Source organism: Sylvia atricapilla, chromosome 14, assembly GCF_009819655.1.
Source record: "Sylvia atricapilla isolate bSylAtr1 chromosome 14, bSylAtr1.pri, whole genome shotgun sequence".
NCBI classification, from domain to species: Eukaryota; Metazoa; Chordata; class Aves; order Passeriformes; family Sylviidae; genus Sylvia; species Sylvia atricapilla.
In genome coordinates this window covers 13,905,158-13,922,985 of record NC_089153.1, presented here as the reverse complement: position 1 = coordinate 13,922,985, position 17,828 = coordinate 13,905,158, and the positions used below count along the sequence as shown (strand labels likewise).

Sequence of the window (17,828 nt, the reverse complement as noted above, 5' to 3'; positions counted from 1 at the left end):
ATAACTTCTCTTAAAAAAAAGACACCAAAAAAAACCAAAAAACAAACCTACCACAATGAAAACCCCAACAGATTTTACAGGACTTTTTTTTCACCCAGTCCACTAATTGGAAAGGAAATCAGTTGCCTAACAGCTCTCCACACAAAACAAGTGAAATAACAACATGAATTTAAAGCAGATCAAATATACTGAATCAATCCCCTGCATGGATGCTGCCATTAATTCATTTCAATTTCATTTAGCTGAATTTGCTCTGGAACAGAAGCATAGTCAATCAGGTTAAGGCCCTTTTAATTCACATTTTCCCCCTCTAATATGACATCTTACACTTATTTGGATTTCTGCCCCCCCCCCCCCCCGCTCCTATTTTAGAAAAGTCTTTAAATAATCACAAACTTGGACCTAAATCTTGCATCTCTTTTGTACTACTCAAGATCTGGTTTTGTAAATTTTGGAGATGCTGCCGGACATTTTAACCATGATCTTGTCTTTTTTTTTTAATGAAATCGTCAGTAAATACAGGCTGTGCCAGAAGGCCTTTGTCACCTGGAGGTCACCTAGAAATCCATTTGCTGGTGCCTTTGCTTGGCTTTTCCAGGGAAATGGAGAGCCTTGCCCCATCACTCCCTGCCCTCACAGCTGCATCTTACAGTGAGGAAAGACCACATTTCCTCTTTTCTTAAAGGAAGCAGACCCAAAGTGGGAAAGCCACGAGGCAGAGGGTTAAAGTCACAGCCTGGAGGAAGAGAACAAACTTTCATAACAAACCCAATCACGCCTCCACTGCTCGTGCTGTCTGACAGATGATCCCCAGAGTGGGAAACTGCAACAACCAGAGGGTTTCCTGGGGGAAACTGAAAGGTAGAGACAGACCCAAGGGAAGGCAGATGGGATATTCTTCATCCTCCCTGGTGACCCAGCTGGGCCATAACTACCCCTGGTGTCAGGGCAGGGAATCCATGAGAGGTGCTCCCTCTCAGCCCCTGAATCTGCAGGAAATCTGCAGTGCTTGTGCTCAACTTCAGCTGGCTCAAGATTGCTCCATCCCCAGCACTTTCCAGCAAAGGAGAGTTGGCAACCCAAGATTTAAGGCCAAAATGTCCTTCTGATTTTTAGCTTCTTTTATTATTTTTTAAATATTTATATTTTTCTCTCTCTTTTTCTAAGCAGGGATAATTTGAGTATTGAGGCAAACCCTTACAGCACTCTTGGTCCAAAGAGATCAGGAGATTCAGTCAATAATTGATTAGGCCATATGATCAGTATCTTTAGTATCTTTGCAGAGACTAGTCATCCAAGTCAACCTGCAGTGCCACACTTTTTTAAAAAAAAATTATTTTTAAAAATAAAATGAATGTAACGCCCGGCCTTATCCCGAGGGCAGAGCAGGCTCCCAGGAGCTGTGCTGTTTATTCCCCCTGGCACAATGCTGTCAGCAAATGGCATCTCTGCAAGTGTCAGCAGTTACACATCTGCACAGCAATGCCCTGGGCAGGTCAGGGAGGGTTTGCAATTCTGCAAGACAGATAATACTGGAGAGCATTATCCTTTTGCCTGCTGCTACTCCCTGCACAGCCTTCAGTTCCTCCCTGGACGAGCAGGAAAAGATTATTCTATCTTTTTTTTTTTTCTCCAAATGCTGAGCCCAGGGTATGCAGAGCACATTACAGACCATAAATGCTGCTCTCATGACGTGTGATTGCCTTTGGTTTGGTCACATCACATGTAAATATGGCAGGTCCCTTCCCTTCCATGGCATCCTCTCTTGTGATGCCCTCCAAAGTGAATCCCCAAGCTCTTATGCAAAAGCAGAAATGATGCCCAGCAGTAAGCACAACTCCAACAAGGCTCCACTGAGTTACCATTAAATCACATTCCAAAGTTTACCTTAGTTCCTTGAAGGGGTCTGCCCTGACATTGGGAGTTTCTATAGATTTAGGGAACACTGTGCCTTCTGCTCCTGAAATCACAAAACAAAACAGAAGACAAATTGTAAACATTATAAGCTGTTATCAGGGGAGTGATTGTCAAATCATACCTAAGTGCAATTTAACCCGTTGCCTGACCCCATTGTCTGACCCTGTTGTCTGACCCCATTGTCTTTCTTGCACATTCCTTCTGTCCCCAAAAAAGCCAGACCTTGTTCATCTGCAACGGGTTGCCTTGATTACCTGTGGGATTTGCCCTTAATCTTCACTTCTGGCTGGAAAAGCAGGTGCTTGGGCCCTGACCTGGGGAGAGTCTGCTGACCCAACTGATGCAAGGAGCTTGGAAAAGACACCCTTTGCTAACCAGGCACCTAATCCAGCTACATGCCTCATTAAAGAACCTGGATGTATGTCATGACATTAGTGCTTTTGCTGGGTTCTCAGAGATACTCAAGGGAGAAAAGCAAATTTTGACTTGATCTCTGCCAACACACAGATCCCAGTCAGGCTGTGCTCCTGCCCGGGGAAAGGAGGGAGGTGCACCCTCGTGCAGAGCAGCACAAGCAGACTCTGCTCCAGTCCCACCCTGGCCACCAGTCCAATGTGTGACCCAGGAATTATTTAACTTCTGCTCATTCCCCATTCTCTCAGAGATGATGAGGAAGCTGCACTGCCCCATTTGCTGACTGGCTTTAGAGCTGTGAGCTGCTGGGTACTAGAAACAGCTTCTCTAAGTTCCAGACCACTGCAATCCTCTTCATGGCCACCTGTACAGCCCAGCTGGGCCACTTCACCCAGCCACCCCTGAACTGGGTCTGTATTTTGTGATCAAGCCCTGCTCTCTCCTTAGAAAGATGTGCTCTCCTCCTATCACTGCTGTAAGCCAAAGCCCTGCCACCCTCTGGCAACCCTTTCCTCTAACTGTTCTCATTTAAAATGTGCATCTAATCTGAACTGGTCTCACTTCATCTTTCAGACACTGAATCTTCTCGAGCCCTCGTGTGCCAACCAGCCTTGCATGAGGAGACTTTAGTTAGACACCAATGGTGACCTAACCCCCACAGTCTGTTCTGATTCTCTGAGAAGTTCTGGGCTTTCTGAATCAATCACTGTGAAGCAAATCCTCTGGACTTCTCAGGTGTTGTTGTGGTTTTTTTTTTTGTTGTTGTTGTTTTTGTGTTTTTTTTTTTTTTTTTTTTTTTTTTTTGTTTTGTTTTGTTTTTGTTTTTGTTTTTGTTTTTTTTTGGTTGTTGTTTTTTTTTTTTTTTTTCTGAACCTGTTCTACTTTTACAATACTCTGTTGCAGCCCAGGAGTCCCCAGGTGCTGTCACTGACACTGTGCTGCAGAACATCACGTTCCTGCTCCCACTGAAACTTCCAATTAAAACACAGCTGAGAGTGGCACTAACTGCACTCACACACAGAGTGCACTATAAATTAATGTTCCTGTTCTCCAATATGTAGCTGCCAAGCCAACGAGGAAGTGTGACCTATATTCTTAAATTTAAACCTGTGGTCTTGCCTCCACATGCACTGTGAACAATTAGTCACTCATTTCCTGCAGTCATCACAGCAATTTCAGTGTCAGCATGCAGACAGAGCTGGTGGCATTTTTTTATTTATTTAGGTTTTAGTCTGAAGAAGTTATTGGTGCAAACTACAGATCCTGATGAAAATTTTTGCATGTACAATTTGAAAGAACTCCTAACACAAGCTATTTTAACTGTTCCCTGAGTGCAGTTTGAAAGTCATCATTACAGAATAACAGATGTTCTGAGCTGGTCCAAAACATGTCAAGACAACATCCTGCTGGAACTGCTGCCATAAGTGAGAAACACCTATGGCTGCAGTACAACTACACTTTCTTTGCCCTGAAACTGAGCTGTCCCACTGTGTTAAAAAAAAAAAATCAGAATAACAACAAGCACTCTAATGTAATATAAAAAAACTCCTAAACTCTTTTTAACCCAGAGAAAAACCAAAGTAAACTCAAAGATGATAAAAGCAGCCTAAAGTTGGAACCTTTATACTTGGAGATTGAAACTGATCCTAGGGCACAATACAGATATTTACCTTTTAACTTTACTATAAGCTTTCATTGTTACAAGTTGTCATAAGCAGCTGTAACTTGCCAACCATGAAGGTTGTTACTATCAGATCTGTCCTCTCTCAAGAGTTTCCAAATGATTTAAATCTCTGCTTTATCCAACACGATTGCCCTGGCTCTTGACTTTGCAATGAAATGTAGCAAAACATCCAGCCTGCACTTATCTGCATCACAGAACAGTGATTTTTGAGGGAAGGAAGACGGGGAGGTGCAGCTGGAGGGATGCACATAGAGATTCTTGTACCCTTTCCACCCACATGGCTCAAATGGTGACTTTATGCTGGGCATTTTAATTGTTTTTTTAGGCACCTTAAATCGGATATTCAAGTCACGCAAAGCTCAAAATAACTACCTGCCTGTAACCAGAAGTACTTGCAGAATAAGGAGAAACTTTAACTTATTTCTAAACCTGGGGTTTTCCAGGCTTTCATTATTTAGTTTAAATGCAGGAAGCAACTTTAGAAACGAGGTCAATGAAAACCCCAATGCAGTCATCTGAAGAAGGTACAAAATAAAGGAACTGGATATTTTTTTCCTCCATTTTCTTGTTTTCCCTTCCCTACACAGTTCTCAAACCCTCTTTTCCCATCTCCCTTCTTACCAGATCCATTAAAAAGACCCTCAAGAACTGGGAACAGGAATGAGATTTCTAAACCCTTCTGTTTCTCTCCAGTAATCTGAATTAGAAGCGAATGCTATCTGCCTCGATAAGGCTTTCTGCCTTGACTGTCTATAATTCCTTAATATTCTTCTTTAATAACACAGAATCTCCCAAAGGGCCACCTGTCCCTGTCACTGAGCAGGACATCAGCCACGAGGGGATGCTGAGGCACCAGCACTGAGACATCCCTCCCTTGGCTCTGGCTGTCAGCAGCTGAGGGGCCCCTTGAGTTGGCAGAGAAAGTTTTGTCAGAGACACTGATAAACTTTGCTCACCTCACCCAATCCTCATCCCAAGTGCCTCCCTTCCTGTAGCAGGGGGCTGGTGGATGAATTAAACACCCTGGGGAAGTTCTCCCTTTGGTTTCACCCTGCTGCCTGATGGTTTCAGTAAAGAACCGTCCTCTTCTTTCTGTGCTATTGGGAATTTTCTGGACCTCACACAAGCCCCCTCCCTCCAGCCCCCTCTATTCCAGGCTGCAGAGTCTCAATCTCTGCCTGGGGGATCAGCAGCTCCCGAGGGGAAAAACTGCCTTGGACTAACTCAGTTCCACTGGAAATTTGTGTCGAAGTTTGGTTTTTGGCCCCTGTGGAGTCCCCAGCCAGGCTTTGACAGCATCAGTGTTGGATGATGCTGAAAGTGAAGGCTGGAGGAAGCGACCTCATTTAGTGGTTTTAGAATCACAGAATCACTTATGTTGGAAAAGACTCTGAGGATCATGGAATCCAACTGTGACTCAAGGCTTTGGCAAAAAAAGGAAGGAAAGTTTGAGGGAAATGTGCTGTTGTCACTGAATTGAGCTATTCTGGCTCTGCTGAAGAAAACTGGGATGTTGTGGAGTAAAAAAAATTATTGAAAATATGAAATCCAAGGTCATGGGCTTAGAAAGTAGTAAAAATTTCCTTCTACATGTTGGAGACTTCCAAGATATAATATCCCTGGATAAAAGCTGAATGCTACTCATGATTCATGGCAGTATGACAGAGTCAAAGGGAAGGCAAACATGACATTAAACTGAAAGGCAAGAAGAAAGTCTAACAAGAACACACACACAAAAAAGGAAATCACATTATTTTAAGAATCATCAGTGAATCCTCCAACTATTGTGTGCCCCCCCTGCTCATCCCCAGTGAGGAGAGAGAACAGAGAGGAAAAACTGTCATGACTGCACAAACAAAGTCTGTCCTACAAAAGAAGCCTGGAAGGACTTGGCTTTGCAGCTGAGCAGCCTGATGTGCTAAGGAAGGATACTCATGCTGTGCATAAATACATTAGGAGGGTAAATAACACGAAGGGAAAAGAACCACTGGCTCTAAGCCAACCTTTCTCTGAGAGCCAGTGCTTATATGAGCGGCAGGAAAACTGGTCCTGAGTATATTTGGGAAGGAAAGTAAGGGTTTTCCAGGTTTTCTAGCCAAAAGAGGAGCTGCAATGGGAGCAGCTTTTCAGTTAGATGGGACAGACAATATGATAGATCTGACAAGTTCCTGACTGGAAGAGCTGGTGTCTCAGAACCAAGGGCCAATATTTTCAGGACCTGAATATTTCAGTCTTGCATTCCTCTAGTCTTATTTTCACTGTCCTGTACCTGAGAAGTGATGGGGTTTGGTAAATGGTATTAACAAACAGCTCCAACAGTTCAAGAATCAGCTGCTGCAATCTCCCTTTTCAATCAAAGCTCTATCCCTCTTCCTCTTTTACTGAGTATAAAGCCAATGTAACCTACATCTGTTATTGTACAACACAGTTTTTGCTCCCTGAATTATCTGTTATTAAAACATTTTCTATGTGCCATGAAAAATGCAGACAGAAAATTTCTTTTTCATTGCAAAGTACTGATTTTTTTTAATCATATGAGACTCTCTGCTGCTGCTAAGGGTAAGTTACGTGCAATCAGCTAAAGAGAGAAGAAAACAGTAATAACATTTGTATTTAAACACACTGTACTGTACATCCCTAGGCAATAAATTATTCTTTCTCACAGTATTATATCAGAGAGGCTTCTACTATACTGGTCCCCTCTTCTGACACTGTGTAATTTACCACCGATAAATGTTCATAAACAGTTTGACTGAAAAATCCATAAAGCCATTTCAGCTTTATTTTAAGTCCCATTTAATGTCCCTCAAAAATGATTTCATCAATGTGTTTCCATTAGCTGGTTCTCTGCCCAATAACTTAATTCCACACAATCAGTCAGGAACTTCTAAAGCATAGGACAGGATCTACCCAAAATATTCTGAATCACCATAAAAGTTCACTCACAGAGTGTTTTGGCTTTTTCCCCTCTTGTAGTGCATAAAGTGTCAAAGACGCCTGTATGTGTTCACTTCATTCAAGAGCAAAAATCAAGATTCTCATGGCAAGAGAACATTTCTAGTCCCGTTTTAGGGTTTGGAAATGAAGAGCACAAATGCCCCACAAAAAAGCAGCAAATCTCAGCTGGAAGGTTCATCTTAACCAGCAACAGCTCCAAGCAGAGGAACCCGGGCATCTGTGTTCAGCTTTCCCAGCTGCCTCCTGCTTTCCCTGTGTGCTGCAGGAGCTCCTGAGCTGCCTGACACTGTCCTGGCACCTTCCCTGGTGCCAAGGCAAGGGCAGTCCCTGCTCCCTCTGGCCAGAGCTGGGGCCCAGCCACTGTGACAAGGACACTGAGCACATCCCACTCCCTCTGCACAAAACCTGCTCTGGGCTTCCCCTGCTCTCTGCTGGAGGACAGAGGAGAGGAGCTCAGATGCAATGCAGTGAGAGGTATTTTTAGAGCAACAACTGATGGTCCTGCTCTCAAGGGTAGGTGGCAATCAGCTGAGCAGCTCTTGGGGGTGAGCAGAACACAGGGAGACATCAGGTTTCCTCTCAGGTGCATATGCACCTGGTCAGATATCCCCCACCTCGCTTTTTCTTTTCAGACAACATGTTTCTTTCCCACTCTGTATTTTTTTAGTGATAATTACAGACCTGCAGCACACCTTTAGTGCTGTATATCACTGCTTTCAAAAGAAAGTGGGGTCTCAGGGGCCTGTGATGAACCTGGTGATAAATCTGGCCTTGGTGTATCTTCTCTTCAGTGCTCTGTCTTTTGCAGGACTGTGCAAATGAGGGGGGAAGGATTTGCAGTGATTTTTTTCTAGCTGAAGTCAAGAGGCAATGTACAGTGTCCTATTGGTCTCCATAAAATGCTTTTATTCCCACTATTATTGATCAGGACACATTCAGCAATTTGTTCATGAAAACACCCATCTGAGGAGGTTCTCTCCTCTGCAGGTCTCATCAGGATAATATGTGACAGTCTCAGAAAGTCTGTGCAAACAGATGCCCAGGAAGTAAATTCAATACAGTGTAGGTAAAAATTATTTGTGACTGCTTCTTTTAATTCCAAGCTTTAAAAGCCTTATTCATCCTTAATTTATGTTTTTAAATGGGTGAGCATAGTAATTGCTGTTGCTCCCCTTGAATCCCATTAAATCTGAAATCAATAAGAGCTCTATTTCAGGGTCCAATAATAGCCTGGGTGGGTTAAGCCAGTGCATTGAACAAAAGCCATAAAGCTTCATTCACGTTTCTTTTCCAGGATCCTATAAAAATAGCTCATTGCAAAGGTCTGTCTGTCTTCCTTTTTGTCTAAGTGTTGGGGAGTTGTTCTTCTTAAGGGCCATCAAAAAATCTTGACTCATAAGGACAATAATGAGATCATGTGCAGCATCAACAAAGTGTTTATAATAAAAATGTAATATAATTTTTTAAAAAATTGATTCCATTGCTTTTATTACAGATTATTTTTAGCTCTTGACCTTGGCACTGTATACACACAGGGAGTGAGCCAAGCCTTAGGCACTGGGCTGTGGCTGGGTTGGGCCAGACAGGAGCTCCTTGTGACTCCGGGTGGAGCAAAAAACAATCCTCTGACTCAGAGTCCCAAGAAATCAACGGGGCCTGGGTTTTAAGTCGGAAAACCTGCAAACAATGAGATGAGCTGCAAGCTCAGAGACGAGCAAGTGGGTCATTAGTGGTGTGTGTGCCTGTAGTCACACCATCCTCAACAGCCTCCCTGCCACGGTTCATTTGTCTGAGGAATAGAGAGGGAATAACAGAACAGACGGGCTCACACCCAAACTGAGAACAGACACAGGAAGAAAGGTTGCTACAACTCATGCTGACCTCTAGATATTTCCTTCTTGACTAGTTTTGGGGTCCTTCAACACTTTTCCTGCAGCTCAACAATAGCAATGTCATCACTGAATTCCTTTGAAGCTCTTCTCGGCATTCTTGTGCAAAGTTGCAAAGGAACTCAGGGGAGCACCTGAAGTGGGAATACACAGTAGAAATTTATCATGGAGAATATTATGTGAGCTTCAAACAGATCAGCTGGGGAGGACACTCAGGAAATAAAATATAAATCTGCCACACTTTTAAACTTGATTTCAGTGTTTGGTAAGTGTGCAGTATGTTTCTTTCATAATCCTTGTGACATTTAATCAATATTAATCTGATGGTGGATGATTCCTCTCTTTCCTTAAACAGGATTAAGGGAACACAATCTGAACACACATTTCAGCCTGGACCCGAAGCCTATACACTTTACATAAATGCTATCCTTTCAGCCTGGAATGTACTTTAAGTAAAAGCAAACACAAAGAAAACTCCTCAGTCTCTCTCTCTCCCAATGCAGATTGTTCTTGCCAATAAAAAGACAAGTTTGCAATCTGGGTGAGTGGATTTTGAAAAAGGAGAGCAGTGTTAGTTGGATTTGCCATTAAAAAGAACGGAAAACAGCATCACACCTACTGCCCTTAAAGCAGGGCAGCTATCAGAATTATTTATTCAAGAATTAGTAATTTTAATTTCTTCCCTTGCAGAATGGGAGAAATACTTTATCTGAAAGAAAACATCCAAAAATTGCATCTCAACTTCTGGGAAAAAAAAACCTGCAAAAATCAAACCTTAAATCCATCCAATTCAACTCAATCAGATTTCTTTCCTATACAGTTTTTAATTCTCTGTCACTGCTGATTACAGCTTAAGTCACTTTGTGACCCCTGCTTCTACAGGGATACAGCAACAGGGCAATTCATAGCTGAGAAAAAAAAAATATATATATTCTTGTGGATTCAACCACTGATAGTAAACATATGTTTTTGCCCTCCACTAGTCCTTAATTTTGCTAAACATAATTTTTTCCAATAATCACAGCTCTGCAACGAGCTCAAGCAAATCTGTGCTGCCACAACTGAGAGCTAAAGCCAGGGGAGGCTGTTCCCAGCCCTGCCAGTGTCAGTGCTAAACCCTGGGATCTCCATTTGTCAGCAAATTTCCCTGCTCCTCTCCTTTTATTCCCCATCCCTTTCCTGCAGGAACAAGGACTACAGCTTGGCTATTGCTCCAGGACTTCATCAGTGCTGCTGCCTAATTACCTGTGGGCAGGGAGGACTGAGAATTGCAGCTGCTTCCCAGAGAAGTTCATACATCTCCAGCAAAAGGTCAAATGCCTGTCCCAGCTGGCTGTGGCTCGTCCCTTTCTCTGGCTGAAGGCACAGAAGGAGCTTAGATGCAGTCTAAGCAAGTTGGAGCTCTTGTAACTGGGTTTACTGGGAAGGGGCTGTGGCCCCAGGCTGATGGTGCAGTTTGTCTCCAGAGGCACAGCAAAGCATCCCAGGGAGGCATCCCAGAGAAATTCCCTGTCCTGGGGGTTCAAGGCACCTTCCCTTCCACTGCCTTTGTAAGGGAAAATGATTAGAGTAGGAAAATGTCTCAGTTTCATAAGACATGAGTGTTGCGGCACCGTGTCTCCTTTCACAAGGCTGCTTACAGACCTGTGGCAAGGCCATGTTTCCCAGGGAAGTGCCCAAAATCCACACTACAAAGACTGAAGTTGGCATTTACCCTCAGGCATAAAGCTGCAGCAGACTCAGTGGTGACACCAGAAAACTCAGTTTCCTCCCTGGGTCAGGCCTGATTTCAACACTTGGCCACCAGAGTTGCTCCCTCTGCCACAAACACATCAGCAAAATGCCATTTTGAAATCATAATGACTGCTGTAAAGGGCAACCATGCACGTCCTGAGCCATAAATAATCGCTGCTGAAGAAGGGTACATGATGTAAAAATGGGTGGCAGTTCCTGGAAACTCTTAAATTTCTAGCTTACCCCACCCTCTGAAATGACTGATAGCAGTCAAATACCTCTGCAGATTATTTAATGAAATATAACTACTCTTGCAGTCATTAAAGTTATTCTGGTGTAACAACGGCAGCAAGCAAAAGCTGGAAAGGACATGCCAAGAAGCCACTAAAAATTTAACATGGAGCCAATGTGAGCTGAGTCCTCTGACCAGGCTGGCACTGCAGCCACAGCTCTGCAGGGCTCCTCCCAGACCAAGCTAATCCATGGAACCCTGAAAATGTTTGTAGATGTGAAGCTTAAGGCAGCGGGGGCAGCTTACACAGATGTGTTAGTTCAGTGACATCCACATTAAACCCTGTTCTCCTCTTGTCCAAAGTGAAGGATTTTATTGCAAAGGCTTTTTTAACCCTTCCATGAGCAACAAGCCACAGCTCCTTGTGTTCTATGAATGCAGAGCAGGTTCCTGCCTCTGTCCCCAACAACAGCCCCAGCACTGCCATTTGAAAGAGCTCTCTACAGTCACAGAGTCACAAAAGGATTTGGCTTGGAATGGATCCTAAAGATCATTTTGTTCCATCTCCTTTGCCACAGGCAGGGACATCTTCCACTAGACCAGCTCTCTCTGAGCCCCATCCAGCCTGAATGGGGCATCCACAGCTTTTCTGGGCAACCCATTCCAGTGCCTCACCACCCTCACAGCATTCCATTTTTAGTGATATCTAATCTAAATATAATCTCTTTCAGTTTAAAGCCATTCCTCTCCGTCCTGGCACTGCATGCTCTTGCAAATAGCCATGCACTCCTCGACTACACTGCTTTTATTGTTGGTGTTCCTCCACTAAATCCTCTAAATTCCTTAATAAACAGCTCATGAATAAAATGCTGGAAATGTGCCTTGGATTTAATTACTCCAAACTTATTAATAAATTTTGCAATAACCTTTCAACAGCTGATTCCTCTTTCCACAGGTGCATTCCCAGGCAGCTGGAGAGAAACTCGAACAAACAAATGTTCCCAAACTAACAGTCCTAAAAGTCTAACCTATGGTCAGCATTCACATGCTCCACATGCCCAAAGGGTGCTGGCTACAGTGGGAAAAAAGCTACAAGGTAGAAATGGAGCTACTGGTTAATTATTTGACAGGAGGGCAGGGAAAGAAAGGTCGGTGAGATCAAAAGTACTTTTAAATCAGCCATGGTGCTGGGCTGGGTCACACTGCTCCTGCAGTCCTTGTTCTGGGAGATGAAAGACATCCTACCCCACTCTAAATACAGCTATTTTAGTTAGGGTTTGCCACAGGAGAAGGCTTTAGCCAAATTTTTATCATTAGGCTCCATTAGAAGAAAAGCTTCTGCCATTGTAATCCAAATGTCTGAGAGACACATTTTGTGGGGAGTGGGAGCAATCCCTGTATTGTTGAGTTATAGAGAAGGGACCCTGTGGGGCTGTGAGTAATCCTATCCTTGTTGGGAAGTGAAACAGTCATTTTAACAGTGCTTAAAAAGCTGGGAAGATTTGTAAGGCCCAGGCAATCCCACCTCCCACACAAACCTCCCTCCACACTCAAACCCAAGGACTGCCAGACTCCTGTAAGCTGCAGAAGTGTGGCTTTTGGGGTATTATCTCAGCTCACTGCAATGTATGTGGATTCCCATCAACATCTAGTCTTCAAAAAAGAAAAAAAAATGGTTAAATCCATCATAAATATTAAACACTGGAGTATACTGGCAAGTTTCCCTGAAAACAAACTTCAAAAAATAATCCCCCCCCAAAAAAAAAAGATCGCAAGGCCCTTGGGAGAGCTGACACTGGCATGTCATCAGATGTTGTCTTATAAGGCTAAATTAAGCATCTGACCAGAGTTTAATTTCTGTAAAAACTCATGCTAATTTAAATTGCTTTAGATTTAATTAAAAATGCCTTTCTATAGAGATAATAATGTAACTCTGTTAATTAGTATCAAGTGGCATCTAGAGGGCATATTTAAAAACTAATCTGGAGAATAAATAGAGCTAATTAACAGTCAGAATAATGCTTTATGATTGTCTTTTATTTATAAATGCTATAACGTTCAATAAGCTATTAAATGAAATTGTAATTAATATATATCAAAGTTATTTTTTAATACTCTTTTAACTAAAGAGTGTTTCTTATGGCCCATTTTTCAGACGGTCTGGGCACGTTTCATTTCTGGAGGGAGAGAGGGAGTAAGGATGAGGCAGCAAATACAAATTCAATTAGGAGCAGCTCATTTGTCTCCCCTACAAGGGTCTGTGTTTAGGAGCCCTCAGGGTGTGCAGGCAGGAGTGAGCTCCGTGGGGTTTGCCCAAAGCTCTGCTGACCACAGCCAGGGCTGGCAGGGAAGGGCTGCACATCACCCCACACACCTCCACCGTGGGCAGAGAAGGGGCAGGTGCTGCCTTCAGAAGGGGCAGGTTTTGCCTTCAGAAACCAAAGCCTTGCAAACGCAGAGCTGCAGTTCTGATGAAGGAGAGCAGCTCTGAGGTTTGCCACGGGACCTTTTAAAAGATCATGGGGTGCCCATGGTCGTGAAGCTTGGGGAGGGAAGGGATGCTAAGAGTGAGAATGTGCTCCCATCCCATCCCATCCCATCCCATCCCATCCCATCCCATCCCATCCCATCAGCACAGGAGCACTGGCAGAAGAGCTTGGAAGAAAAAGGGAAGAGTGGAGTCGTTGTAAGGCTCAGTTTTTATAGGACTTCTTGCAGACAAACTCCCTCAGAGTTATCTGGACCCAGACAGTGCTGGGTTCCTAACTTAAGCAAGGCAGAGGGAATTCTTTGTGTCTGCAAAAGGTTGTGTCCATGTTCCCAGAGCTCACCGAGGCCAGAGGGCTCAGAGGGCTGCCCTTCCCCTCAGACAGAAGTTCCAGTCAGTTCCTGTCATCTCTCCTATGATGACAGGTTTGACTGGACTCACTGTATCAAATAAAATCACTGAAGTACTCTAAATTACATCATACATGAAAAGCAGAGGTGGCCAGTTCTGTCTTTCTGTGTCCTTTAATGCTCATGAATCAGAAATAACTCCCCAAAATACAAATCAAATAAAAAGCACTTTCATATGGTAATCTGCACTGTCCATGCTGCGCAGTTTTTTGAAGCACCATCAAATGCATCGTATGTCCTACTTGCATTTGTTTTTAATCTATAATTCTGTGTATTCTTCCTCTTTTTTTATCCCTTGCTAATGTTGAAAAATCCTCTAGATACCCAGAGCAGGGCTCATTTCAAAACAGGAGAGCACCTCTTTTCTCAGGACAAGGATTCAGCTTGTAGAACAAACTTGCAGAAAAAAACTTGGAAGTCCGTACAAAGAAAGGATTTATTGTCTCTGGCAATATTCAAAGCTGGCCACAAGAACTGCTGCTCTGACCTCTGTGGGATGACTTTCATGCCAGGTTGTTGACACACACTTGCCTCTACAACAAGTATGTGTTCAGCAATAACGAGAACAAGCAGGAATTATTTACACGGCCTGGATGGGTGTCAGCAGACACATTCCAGCAGCACCTGAGAGCCCAAACATCAGAAGAATGATCAAAGGAATTTGTCTGCGTGCTGCAGCTCGGACTGGCCTTCAGAGCAGACAAAAACACTGCAAGAAACACGAACATATGGTATAACACTTCCCAGCATGGCAAACAGCCACGGCAAACACTTTTGGAGATAAAATTAGATTGGGGAAGCAAAGCTGGAGAAAAACAAAGCCAAGTATGAACTCAAAAAGCATTTCAGCTCAAGGTCATTAGAATACTTGCTATGCAACATCACCAGTAATATCATTCTACTTTTTCTTTTCTGATAGATCTGCAAAAGTCAAACCAACCTCGAGAAACACTCAGTTGCAGGTAAAAATGAAAGTGCACTACAGTGATCAGCAGGTTTTTGATGCTGTTTATTCTGGAGACTAAAACAAGGCAGAAACTCAAAATGCCTATCAAAATTAATTCCTGGTTTCTTGAAAAAACAGAGGAACTTAAAAGTAAATTTTTTGAAGTATGTAATCTGAAAAGGAGTACTTGCAACTTGTAAGGAGAAGGTTCTATATTTTTTTTTAACCAATGATATAAATCTATCTTATTTTAAGGTCCTCAAGAAAACACTTAAAAACTGTTGCTTCCTGACTTCATCTATACTGCATGAACTACCTCTGAAGGGTGCAGTGTGAAGGGAGCTTTGTTGGAGAACATGGATTGTTACAAATGTCCCCAGCTCTGGAACACCACAAGAATTTTGTATGGACCTCTTTTAAGTTTTAAGCTAACAAAAATACTCTTAATTTTCTGAAGTTTAACATTTTTCCTGTGAAATCCACCTAACTTTTAACAGCTGGTGACTGAACTAGTCCAGTGTGTAACAACAGTGACCTGCAGAGAGCTACACCCACCCTGTCCACAAACAGGAACCATCCAGAACAGCAGGACATCAGGCAGCAAAAAATGTTAAGGGTTGGATACCAAGTCCCATGTATATTATACATAATACATTATTAAATATCTAGAAATTATAATAACAGTAATAATAAGAAGATGTAAAAAATACTGTCTGTATCTATATATAATTCCAAGCTCCTTCCTGAGCTGTTTTTATGAGAGAGGTAAGGAAAAGTTTGGAATGAAAAGATGCATCCAAAACAAGTCACTATAAAACAGCAATTGGTGCCTCCACAGAGACCAGCAGCACTGTTGTGTGACTGTGAACAACACTGAGCTACCTCCTCAGGTCCTGTGTGAAAACATTTCTGACCAAATCCCAGACTCACCAAAGAGCTTGGATGGAACTGGGGAGCACAAAAATTCAAGTTCCAGGCAGTTAATTTTATATAACTATCAAATAAGTTTCAAAATTTACAATTGCCACAACTGTTTCTCCAAATAATGAGGAAAAAAAAATCCCAAAGAAACAAGAAAGAACCCCTACATCCCAAACCCAGAGTCCATCCCCAGTTTCCATTAGGAAATACCAATGTAAAGCCTGGCAGGCAGCACAGCTGGGGAGGCAGAGCCTCCTGGTGTTTGTTTCAGAACGAAGGAGGAGCTGGTGACAGTGTTGGCACCAAAACCATGAGCCCTGAGGTTTCCCCCTGTGCAGTGACTGCAGACCTGGGCATATCCTTGGGGCAACTCTCCCTGTCCTCCACCCCAGATCCAAGAGATAAAAGGTTAAAACTGGTTTTAAAGCTACTTCACTCAGCCAGACAAACCACTTCCAGAGGAGGTTTTTTTTTTTTTTTTTTTTTTTTTTTTTTTTTTTTTTTTTTTTTTTCCCTGGAGGGGAAATAACAAATTGTGTAAGTTCAGAAAGCCCTCACACAGAAACTCCTGGCCTTTATCTGCTTGGAGAAGGTTCAAAGCCATAAAGACAGCACAAGGTTTTATCTCCAAAAGAAGCTTTCAGCAAGCAGGAAGGAAAGTCAGGGAAAACTATACCCAGATTTGAAGAGGTGCATATTAAAACTTGGCTTAATGAATAATCTCTTACCTAGAACTCTCAATCTCTCTGCTCCAACCACCACTTCATTGTCATCTGCAGAAAACAGCAATTTTCCAGAGAGGGTTTTCACCTCAAATTTTTGGCTGTGTGCTTCCACTGCTTGAGGACCTAGGGGGAAGAAGCTTTACTTCAGGGAAAAGTATAAGAAAATCACACAGGAGCTTCATACATTCAATAAACCCATTTGCTGAGTAATAATAGCTCAACAAATTGCAGAAGACACCAAACAGGGGGATTTTTACATCTTATTAGAAAAGGGCAGTTTTCTACCCAAGTAACAACTGCTCAAGTATTTCTACTTACGCTTTTGTTAATGCTTCTGTGTGCCATAAAATCACCATTGAACTTGGGATAACTGGGATGTTTTTACAAAAAGACAGACCCATGTGTGAAACAGCAGTGAACATATCCAGCCATGCTTTGAGAGTATTGGTGCAGGTGTGAGAGGCATCAAGAGCTCCTGGGCCTCTTTGGCATAGAGACTGATGCTGCTGTGTAAAAGATTGCTGGTTTTCTACCTTTTAAATATAACTGGATTAAAATTGTATCAGTGTCGTGCACAGCCAAATCAAAAAACCCCAAAAAACTACAAACACCAGCACAGGAGCAAATGTTTAGTTTTGTACCCCTTCAATCATGTGCAGGCCAAGAAAAATGGGCATCCTCTCACACTGCAGAAAGTTTTTAGACAAGTAAAACTTTCCTTCGAAGATCTTATTTCAATTCTGTTGCTTTTCCAGCAGTCTGCCTTGCCCTGCAGTGCTGCAGAGCCTCTGGCAATGCGTTTTGTTGTGGGGTCTGATAAACATCAGCTGCCTGAATAGCGATTCTGTGCAGGTTTGTGGCTCAAAGGCTGCCAGGAGTTACGAAGAGGCTGCCCTGGGTTACTGACATGGCTTTGGACAAATCACCACTGAAGAGCCCTGCCAGCTCCATCTAAGCCAGAGCCCTCCTGGAATATTGTCCTGCATGAGGCAGGTGATTGGACTTTGCATGAGTTCTGGCCATCTTCAAGACCAGTCTCATTTCTCAAAACACAAGAGAAATGACACTTCAAAGCCAGTATTTTCTTAAAATCTCCATCCCTACCCAGCATTTCCCTGCACTGGTCAGCTGTGCTGGCACCTGGACACACAGAACCATGCACATGGTTTGCACTTCAGACAAGCAAGGCCATGCTGAGATCCCTGGAAACACTTAAAAACTCATGCAGCCACACTGAGAAAATCTAGTCCTTTAAATCTGATTTGTGTCTTGCTTACTGACCACCTCCCCACTCATCCTTGCAGCATGCACTACATCTTTGCTCAACTGTGAAACCAAAGCTGGTGTTGAATGCATAAAAATCTCAATAATCAGAGCACCACACTGGGAGGCATCACTGAGTCCCAAACTCTTGTGACACAGAGGTGCTCAAGTGAACCAAAATACACAGAGAGCCAACAAACAGAAGCCCTTCATTCTGAATGTGAGAATCAGGGAGCCTGGGGTCGAA

The 17,828-nt window shown here is 43.0% G+C and overlaps 1 protein-coding gene across 4 annotated transcripts in view; it reads right to left on the bottom strand.

The window, feature by feature from the left end:
• The window catches only part of SGCD (sarcoglycan delta), a 304,496-nt gene that overhangs the window by 36,267 nt on the left and 250,401 nt on the right, over positions 1-17,828 (bottom strand). For all 4 annotated transcript variants that reach the window (XM_066329229.1, XM_066329233.1, XM_066329230.1 and 1 more), the window contains 2 exons: positions 16,322-16,441; positions 1,888-1,960 (listed from right to left, as the gene is read on the bottom strand). In XM_066329229.1, coding sequence (XP_066185326.1) covers positions 1,888-1,960; positions 16,322-16,441 — 193 coding nt within the window. The remainder of the gene's footprint in view (positions 1-1,887; positions 1,961-16,321; positions 16,442-17,828) is intronic.